The following is a 9906-nucleotide window of genomic DNA, read 5'->3' as shown; positions in this document are numbered from 1 at the left end:
CCCGCCCGCTCGCTCACCAGGCCGGATTTTCGCAGGGACGGCGAGGGCGGGCAGCTAGGGTTCAGCGAGCTGGAGGTGCTGGACAACCCGGAGCACCACGAGGAGGCCATCCGGCTGCTGCGCCTCTACAGCAAGTCGCAGGCCTTCCTCGAGTCCATCCACTACAGGGACCTGACGCTCGCCGACTTCACCCACCCGACGCCGCGCCGCGTCGTCGAGGTCCTCAGCGCCCTCATCAACTTCCTCCTCTACAGGCACGACAAGACGGAGCTCCTGCAGCCCATCGTCAGCGAGTCCTCCGACTACCACGAGCGCGACCTGGAGCTCAAGGCCAGGATCGCCCAGGTCTTCCCTGTTCGCAGTCTATGCAGCTCTCCTGTTCGTGGAAATGCCCACAGGGCGACTAGCGAGTCTTATAGTTGTGTTCTCGTTTCTCTCGTGCAGGTTCAGAAGGAGATCGCGGATCATGAGCTCGCGGAGCAGATGGAGGAGCCCATGGCCCAGCAGCTGGAAGTGGACGTCAATGCTCTGCAGCAGAAAGTTCAGGTTTACAACAAGCAGCAACTGGCCCTGCGAGCAAAAGCCGCAGCCATCAGTGACAAGAAAGAGGAGATCGACATGAAGGTGTGCTGATTCCTGCCCTGTGTTAGCATGATTTCTTCTATTTCTTCCGTGAGTCCAAAACTCTATTTTAATACTATGGTTAGGTTCAATGTGGTTGAAAACACGTCACGACATGTGATTAGCAGTTTTTGTTTTGTATGTGACATTTCATTCGTCATATAGGTCTACTTGAACCTCCACTTCAGCTCTGAACTGTCTTATAATGATTTTACAGCGTTGTAAAGCCATTCAGTACATTGTAAATTTCTCAAAGCTATATATACAAGTAAGTTAATTAGAATGATGTCTTCCTGTAGTATCATTCTCCATCCAAAAAGCTAATTATTTTCTGTGGATTTCTGGCATCATGAGTTACAAAGAAAGTATAATCCATACAGAGAGCCAAGCATGCTACATGGTCTATGAGTTTCTGATTAAAATGCCTCACACATTACCATATTAGGTCAAATATAAACAGCTTTGTGTAGTTGTGGTGCAATCTATTGAGCCTTGTGCCTTTGGCGTGTCTTCGATTCTGGTATTCTAGATGAAAGCTAGAGCTACTTGGTCAAAAACCTTGCCTCCAAGTATCTTCCTAGATGAATCTTGAGCTGGTTTTGATGCAATAAACCCAGAGCTCTCCTAGCATCCTTTTTGAAACCTGAAACAGGAGACCTGCTCATCTGCCGAATCAAACTAAATTGGAGCTCAAACTAGCTTGAAAAAGTATGAGCCCTAATCAGAACAAGGTGCATTAACTGTGATTGGTTATAACTTGCAACATTAAGCACTATATTTATCTATAGGGCCACAGATTTCACTAAACCAGGAGCTATTGGCCCTACCTAACACATCTCCTGTTCCATCTTAACTTTGAGAAGCCATAAGCTCCATTCACCCTTCGTAGGGTAGAAGTGCTCCAGCCCACATAGGACCAGGGTATCTACAATTTACCATCTGAAAAGTGAACTCTGTGCACAATCTGTTTAAATTACTTTTATATTCACCATTTACTCTGAGTCTTGACATCTGCTTGTGAGGATATTGAACATCTGATATATTGCTGCCAATTTAAGCTGATTGTTTGATATTCTGCGGAAAAACAACAGCTCACTGCATAATGTATATTTGTTGCATCTATGTTTCATGTTGCAGATAACCCAGGCTGATTTTGAGTTGACTAAACATGCCCAAGAAAACTCCAAATTGAGGTCCAAGTTAGTAAAGTCCCCAGAGAAGGTTCAGGTGAGACCTTTTTCATTTTTTATTTATTTGTAGTAGCAGGTAAGGTTCGGAAATTTGGTATATGATGTTTGTCCAGTGACCTGATGTTGTGACTATACGATAAATTATCTATACCTGGTCTTTTAATCTGCCTAGTACTAGGTGACTGCATATCTGCATAAACGGCCTGGTTGACCTGCTACTTTAATTTTTCCATGCATATCTGCATAACCTGCCTAGTACTAGGTAACTGCATATCTGCATAAACGTCCTGGTTGACCGGAAATTGCTATGTTAATTTTTCCATGCAATTTGGGTTGTGGAGGGGCTGGACTCCTATTATTTGACTTGCTACCTGTGATTTACTGAATTTAATCATCATAAGGGATCTGTGTAAGCTTGCATACCTGATTGTGGATTTTATTTCGTATTAAAGAGGGCCTTGGAAGAGAAGAAATCAGCCCGTGCTAAGTTGAAGGAGTCTGAGAAAATAGCAACACAAAATGCTCAAGAGAAAACTGGCACTTTGGAGATACGCAATAAGGTATTCCAGTTCCACTTTTCATCAGAATATGCCAATTCCAGAAGTTGTTTTACTTCAAACATTGGCCGTGACAATTGATTTCAGACTTCCATGAAATTTGATTAAGAAAAACATCAGCTACATATGTATCTCCCAGGACAATTTAGTTTCCTTGTATGATAATCTGCGATATTTTGGATTCCGTCTGTTACAGCTGGTGGTGGTGCTAGCTTGTATCGGAATGGCACTTGTTCCTACTTATGCTTCACCAGTTGATACCCTGTGATTGCATCTTAAAGTATCTCCATATCGCAGGCTCATGAAAAACTGGTGAAGCAACACTCTAAAATCCAGGATGTACATGAACAGGTAAGAATAGCTGCAAAGCATGGTTGATTTCTGTAGCTGAATTGATTGAATGATGAGACCGGGCTAACTCTTCTACTTTCTGTTGCTGCTAGCTTGCTGCTGCTAAAACAGTTGAAAAGGAAGTCAAAACTCGTAAGGCTAAGCTTAATGATGAAAGTGTCTCAGTTATGTCCTTTGAAGCACAGATTGTTGAGTGGAAAGGAAAAGGTTATATTTCTAGTTTGTAAAATATATTTTATATGTTCCTCCCTTTCTAAGAGTTACTGTTTCCCTCACATTGTTCCATGAATCCCTTCCAACCAGTACATGAAATGGAGGAGCGTCTCAAGGCAAAAGTGAAAGAAAGGAATCAAATAATAGCAGATGAAAATCAGAAGCTGGGCGCTTTGAGCTCCGAGACTGAGGTTAAATTGCAGTGCCTTGAACCTAGAGAAAAGAAAGTAGAGGCAATGATCGCGAAGGTGATGTTCTTTATTCTGCAGTTATGGCTTGTTTGAACTTTAATATCCTTTTAAAATGGGAAAAGGTCGTTAATTTTGGTGTTTGCATGTACCACGTCCTATGGTGATTCTTTTGAGGCCTTATTAGTATCTATTGCCACTGTTCGTACAGAAACACGATACTAGCTCTCAATCTCTTTGACTGTTAAAGCCTGCAGATTTAGTTGCTTTTTTTGTTAATTGTATCTTTTTTTCCGTCCATAAATAGCTGACATATTGCATTTCGTTATGTCACCACGTAGGCTTCGAAGCTATGTTCTGAAACTGCTTCTGCAAGGACCAGTGCCACAGCACAACAGCAGAAAATTCACGCAAAATTCAACAACATTGTGAAGGCGGTATGTCTGAGTAACTGAGTTAGAAGACTGCTTCGTAAAACCATCAATAAAGCATGCTTCATTTCAAATGTATCTATAACCGCTAACATATTGGTTCTTTCTGCAGTTTAACACCTACATGGATAGTGTCGACCCTTTCTTAGAGCGGGTTGAGGAGGTCGGCAGGTTAGACCACCGGCCGAGCTTTCGAGGCCATCTAAACATTTTTCCTGCATTGAATGAAAGCACCTGACCTGTGACCAGAAGCCGAACTGAATATCGGCCAAGCCGATATCTACCTGTTTGATAATGCAGACTAGCAGCCGAGAATTTCTGATCAGATGATTTGTTTCATTGTTTCCAAATGTGCAGGCAACTGGCAGGCGAATGCGCCTCTGCTCCCGATCCGTCTGCCGCTGTTGCAACAAAAGCCACGCCCAGATCCAGTACAACGAGCAAGAAGTCAAGGGCTAGGAGAAGGACTTGATGAGCTGCTGTTCCTTTTATTCCAGTGCCTATAACTGAATTATGCGCTGGTGTGTTGCAGGCTTAGGCATTGATTAGGATAACCAAAAACTACGTGCTGATGTTATGTAAATATAGGGGCTGGCTAGGTGTCAGGTGAGTGAAAAACAAATTTGGGTCAGTCGATCGTTATGAGCCATTGCATGTAAGATGATGGCCATATCAGCTTCTTCAACCTCTGAAATGGTTTCACTGTTCATCTTCTACCTCAAACTGTTGATCTACCACCGGCCTAACTGCGTGCCACCGCCTGCGGCTAGTGGCGCTCCCGCACCTACCTCGCCGCCCCGCCCTTCCCCCAATCGCCGCCCTTGGCCATACCTCTAACCCCAGCAGCCCAGCTATGACTATTTTTTTTCCAGAGGGCATCTTCGGCGAGCCGGCATTAGCTTCTTCCTTCTCTCCAGCGGCTCCTTTCGATTGACCCAAAAACTATTTCCAGACGACTTACAAGTAGCTAAACTGGTAAATATATGGTGCATTTGTTTTTTTGTTCGGTTGTGACTTGTCGTCTGATACAATTGCTTTCTTCTCATATTGATACAATTGAAACCTGATATTGATGCTTGTCATTGCCATGGCAAAAGTGAAACCCTTTCGGTGCGGCGTCGCAGACTAAAACCAACGCCAACCCCCATTTCTATCATCGTCATCGTGTCACCACTCCATATAGTCGACGAGAGACGACCACTGCACCATCATCAACAGCTCGCTCTTCTCGAAGCTTGGAGTAATGCCACGGCAAGAAGGGCAATACCGTCGCCTTGGGACCAACACCACATTCTGTTTTGTAGATCTTTATATTTCTTCTACATGTTTTGCAGTCCTTGATATTTTCTTCTATATATTTGATTAATTTAATATAATTAACTTTTTTTAACTTGTTTATATGCCACCTATCTGGGAATTAAGGGAAATAGGGAATAGGTGGGAACCAACCCCACACTCCGTTGGTCCAAGCAAGATCGAAAACTATTTTTGAATGTTCTTTCCAGCATATGCAGTTTAAACAATTGTGCGTATGCACGCACAATCCCGTGTTCGTAGGTGGATGTCAATGCTGATAATGAAATCCAACAGAGGCGCCAAAAAGATGACACAATCGAAAAACTCATACAAAAAGTTGGGACTTCTCGCTTTCCAATTCTTGCTGAAACATTTTTTTTTGCGGAGATGCTGAAACATTTTTAAGAACTGCTTATTGCATCATGAGTGTGTATTGGACACGTGTACGCGTGATTTTACATGGGCAACAAAGCAAACAAATCATGAACCAGAAAGAAAAAGAAGGAAGAAAAGAAAGAATCTCTGAGTGTCCCGTCTAATATCAAGTGAGACAAGTGAGTCAATGTTCTCATGCTTCAAGACAGGAAACATGTTGACAGTAATAACTCCCAAAGCGTGCGGCTAAATTTTAGTCAACTAAGATTTAATCAAGTCTCATTCAAATGACACAAAAAAAACTGTTTGCACAGATCTTCACATAAGATCTCACGAATATAGCATGGACTGAGACAAGTCTCAATCAACTGAGATTTAGCAATCCAGATTCTCAAAAATGGTGCTAGTAGCTTTCAGCTTCAGTGTGCCTTGCTCTTCTTCGCCAGGTGAGGAAACGCGCCGAGGATGTTGTGCGCCCGCAGATCCTGCCTCGTCAAGATCCCCACAAGCGGAGATATCTGCACGCCAAAATCAATCCACCATCAAATTCAAATGTGCAAGAACAAGGTGTCGATGCTTGGAAAGCCATTGGAGCCGACTGGACTCACCTCGGGGCCCTGGTACTTGGGCATGATGAGCATGTGCCGGAGCGCGACGGAGCGGAAGAGCACCACGGCCTTGGCCACCGACATGGTCTCCACCACGGTGTAGGGCGTCGTGTTGGTGAACGGGTGGAGGTCGATGTACATCTCCAGCTCCTCCGGCGTCAGCTCCAGGTCGTCCATCTTGCAGTTCTTGTCGGCGAGCTCCACCGACGAGAACCGCTCCCTGGCCTCCCACTCCTCCGTCCTCCTCTTCTCCAAAAGGAACCACCGCTTCCTCAGCACGGCCACGAGGTGCGCCCGGAGGACCAGCCCGTGCAGCTCCGACAGCCCGGGCCGCGGCCGGTCCACCACCGGGAACCCGTTGTGGCCGGTGTTCCGCAGCACCTCCAGGACGGTCGACACCTTCTCGACCACCTGGAGGCTGATGGTGCGCGGCTTGGCGGCGGCGAGCTCGCCCACGGTGAGGTCCTTCATCCATGGCTCTGGCTTGGGTTCTAGGAAGGGAAGGCCCTTGAGGTCCAGGATGATCTCGTAGATGCTGGGGTTGAAGGCGTCGCCGACGGTCTTGGCGATGAGCAGCACGAACATGGTCATGGGCAGCAGGGTGAGGTTGTTGGTGAGCTCCAGGAAGATGACGCAGAGCGAGACGGTCATCCTCATGGAGCCCGACATGAGCGCCGCGGCGCCGAGCACGGCGTAGAGCCCGTGGTCGATGCTCGCCGCCACCGCGCTCTGGAGCACGAGCGCCACGATGCGGCCGTAGGCGGCGCCCATGAGGATGATGGGGAGGAAGAGCCCCGACGGCACGGCGATGCCGAAGGTGAAGAGCCCCAGCACGCAGTAGATGGCGAAGAAGATGAGCAGGGAGTCCAGCCGGAACTCGCCGGGGGTGCCCGTGGAGAAGATGTTGCGGGTGGCGTCCACGTTGGTGGCGTGCAGGAGGGTGGCCAGGTCGTTGTACTGCCCGGCGGGGCAGTTGAACTGCTTGAAGTTGCCGCTCCTCCCGGTGGCCGGGCACGCGGCGCCGAACGCCGGGTCGCACGGCGTGCACGGCACGGCGAAGGGGAGCACGTACAGCCCCACCGACGTGAACGCGCACACGGCCAGCGCCAGCGCCTGCTTCGCCGTCCGGCCCTTGTCGTTGATGAGGTTGTAGAGGCGGAGCACCATGTGGAGGACGTGGTTGTAGAGCGCGCCGAGGACGCCGCCCATGACGCCGACGAGCGTGACGAGGAGGAGGTCGCCCAGGCGGTAGCGGACGGTGACGTCGCCGACGTCGAAGATGATGAGCCCGCCCGCGCCGAAGAGGCCGCACCGCCCGCCGCGGCACACCTCGATGAAGCCCCGCAGCACCACCACCACGGTGGCCGTGCTGAAGAAGGTGCGCCACAGCAGCGCGCTCCGCCACCAGGTGGCCACCTCCTCGAGCGCGAACAGCACGCCGCCCACGGGCGACCGGAACGCCGCGCACACGCCGGACGACGCACCGCAGGTGATGAGGTCGCGCCGGTCGCGGTCGTTGTTGAAGAAGCGCAGCCACTTCCAGCGGAGGCGGAACCGGCCGGAGCCGCCCTGGCTGAGCAGGTTGGCGAGGCACGCGCCGATGTGCACCAGCGGGCCTTCCTTGCCGAGGTCCAGCCCCGACGCCACCGCGCAGATGCTGCCTATGATCTGGCCAGCGTATGACAGAATCCATCATCCATCCATCACGTCACGTCACGCATTTCGTTCAGATTCAGGCGGAAGAAGAAAGAAATAAAAAGCTACCTTGACAATGAGCTGCGGCGCGCCGAACATGTTGGGCGTGTCGACGCCGTTGAGGTAGGCCTTGATCTCGGGGATGCCGGGGCCGGCGGCGGTGGGGGCGAAGACGACGCAGAGCACGGCGGCGACGAACGTGAGCGCCAGGTTGAAGCCGGAGAAGTAGAAGAAGCCGGCCCAGTACCTCTTGTCCCGGACGAGCCGGACCATGTGGAGCATCTTGACGCCGGAGATGTTCTCGATGGCGAGGTTGATGAGCGACGCGATGACGCCGGTGAGGAGCCCCACCAGGAACGCCAGCGCCCACTTGAGGAACACGTACTGCAGCACCTCCACGGTGGACCGGCTCCTCCAGTCGTGCTTGAAGAGGTCGTTCTCGATGATCCTGCAGGCCACGCCATGCTCAGTTCACGAAACTGGCATCCGAGGATCGGGCGTTTGACGGACGGAGTACTCACTCGTAGTCGAGGCTCTCGATGTGCGAGACCTTGGCGCCGACCATGGCGAGGTGGTTGGCCGTCAGGGTGTTGCTTTTCTTCAGCAGGGGCTGCTCCAGCGAGCTGATGCCATTGCCGGCGCTCCCTGGATCCTCCGAGTCGACGCCGTCATCGTGTTTCCGTCCGGCCGTGGTAGCCGTCTCTTCCTCCATGCCTGTCCCTGCAACAAGAGAGTTTGGTGGCTCTGCTTCTTCAACTGAAGGATGGGAGAGGTGATGTATTTTGGCTTCAGTTCGCTCTCATCTGGCTTGCAAATGCGCTCTTATATAATGGGAGAAATCTCTCGTTCGAGTTATCGTTTTACCGGGCGATATATTTGGACCTTATCAATTTATAAACCGGTTCTTATATGATTGTGGTGCCGACCTCTTATATTTGGACCTTATCAATGTACACCACTGGTTCTCATATGATTATTATGTGGCTTCATTTTGCATGAAAATTTCTCAGTGCTTTGTCAATGAAAACTGGATCAAATAATTTACTGTATTTTTGTATTTTCTACATAATTGACATTTATATACGGGTACTTTTCATTCTGTATGTACGGCCGACCAATCACACTGATCTGAAGAACTTTCCCATGAAAAGAGAAACAATACTAATCTGAAGAACTATTCCATGGAAAGTGAAACAATACTAATCTGAAGAACCGATCCCTGCCCTCGAGAGGCCATGCCTTTTGGGGAGCGAGCAAGGCCCTTCCATTACCTTTTCAGAAGAGTGCAATGCACACAGCTCATTCGGCGTCCACTTGTAAACAATTTTATTGTCATGGACGAATAGGATGGCGTGGAACAATTTTATTGTCATGGACGAATAGGATGGCGTGGAGTGGATGTATGGAACCATCTCATGGCCTCATGGGCGCCAACAAAAGGCATAGGCTCTTTGTCTGCATCTGTGTCGATATTGTCTGCGACAGGTTCAGAGGACAGAGGGGCCTCTCGCTCTCAGACGGGCGCATTTGGTTAATTATTACTAGATGGTCCATGCCATCAGCAATTGAGCTAGTGGCTGGCTGTCTATTCTCTGCCTCTCAGTGCCGGACAAATTCTCACTAGCTGCTCGTGTGTCAAATTACGTAAATCGCCTAGTAGATTCCAAGGAATTCAGCTGGCTACTGTCCGTTGGATTCCACGGACAAAACCCTTCCAATGCCCAAGAGGTGTGCTTGTCTAATCACTTGTGCACTGGGAGAGGCCAAGCATCACTGTTGAACGATTAAAATGGGCAGTTCTCATTGTTTGGTTCAAGGATCATGTTCTCCACATATGAATAGGCATCACTGTTGAACAATTAAAATGGGTATGTCATATTGTTTGGTTCAAGGACGATGTTCTCTCCCTATAAATAAGCATAATTATTGAACAATTAGAATGGGTAAGTCCTTATAAGTAAGTATAATTATCGAACAATTAAAATGGGCAAGTCCCATTGTTTGGTTCAAGGATGATGTGCTCTCCCTATAAATAAGCACATTATTGAACAATTAGAATGGGTAAATCCCATCGTCTAGTTCAAGGATGATTTTCCGTGCCTATATATAGGCGTCACTATTGAACAATTAAAATGGGTAAATCCTGCTCAAGGATTATGTTCTCGTTAGGCCAACTCCAACGCATGACCCCAAATGGTTCGGCCGCGTCCGTTTGGGGTTAATCGAAGAGAAATCGCGACCCAACACGTGGGAGCAAACGGACAAACGTCCTTTTTTTTTGTCCGCTTTCGCCCCATTCCTTGTCCAAATTTGGACCGCGTTTGCGTCAAAATGGATAGCGTGCAGACAGACGAAACACGCGCCCTTCTCCTTATCTGGTC

The 9906-nt window shown here is 48.8% G+C and overlaps 2 protein-coding genes across 2 annotated transcripts in view; one reads left to right on the top strand and one right to left on the bottom strand.

Moving 5' to 3' along the window:
* LOC123132088 (kinetochore protein NUF2 homolog) overlaps positions 1-4274 on the top strand; it is a 4765-nt gene extending 491 nt beyond the window's left edge. Inside the window, exons 2-11 of the mRNA XM_044551848.1 lie at positions 17-345; positions 445-624; positions 1759-1848; positions 2264-2371; positions 2666-2719; positions 2812-2926; positions 3023-3180; positions 3462-3557; positions 3664-3722; positions 3909-4274. Coding sequence (XP_044407783.1) covers positions 17-345; positions 445-624; positions 1759-1848; positions 2264-2371; positions 2666-2719; positions 2812-2926; positions 3023-3180; positions 3462-3557; positions 3664-3722; positions 3909-4023 — 1304 coding nt within the window. The 3' untranslated portion in view covers positions 4024-4274. The remainder of the gene's footprint in view (positions 1-16; positions 346-444; positions 625-1758; positions 1849-2263; positions 2372-2665; positions 2720-2811; positions 2927-3022; positions 3181-3461; positions 3558-3663; positions 3723-3908) is intronic.
* A 1210-nt stretch (positions 4275-5484) lies between these two features.
* LOC123132087 (chloride channel protein CLC-b) lies at positions 5485-8337 on the bottom strand. Its single transcript, XM_044551847.1, has 4 exons — positions 8047-8337; positions 7595-7973; positions 5831-7498; positions 5485-5740 (listed from the first exon to the last, which is right to left on the bottom strand). The coding sequence occupies exons 1-4, from the start codon at positions 8235-8237 to the stop codon at positions 5642-5644; spliced, it is 2337 nt and encodes a 778-aa protein (XP_044407782.1). The 5' UTR covers positions 8238-8337; the 3' UTR covers positions 5485-5641.
* Between the last annotated feature and the right edge of the window lie 1569 nt (positions 8338-9906).

The sequence above is a fragment of the Triticum aestivum genome, chromosome 6A (assembly GCF_018294505.1).
Source record: "Triticum aestivum cultivar Chinese Spring chromosome 6A, IWGSC CS RefSeq v2.1, whole genome shotgun sequence".
In the NCBI taxonomy this organism is placed as follows: Eukaryota; Viridiplantae; Streptophyta; class Magnoliopsida; order Poales; family Poaceae; genus Triticum; species Triticum aestivum.
This window is presented reverse-complemented; position numbering and strand designations above follow the sequence as displayed.

Bases quoted from the DNA above. Each gene is read 5' to 3' on its own strand.
- LOC123132087 (XM_044551847.1), bottom strand. From the start codon at position 8,237: ATGGAGGAAGAGACGGCTACCACGGCCGGACGGAAACACGATGACGGC. The intron at 7,499-7,594 runs GTAGCTTTTTAT...TACGCTGGCCAG, and splicing joins CGCCGCAGCTCATTGTCAAG to ATCATAGGCAGCATCTGCGC. The intron at 5,741-5,830 runs GTGAGTCCAGTC...TTTGGCGTGCAG, and splicing joins CCAAGTACCAGGGCCCCGAG to ATATCTCCGCTTGTGGGGAT.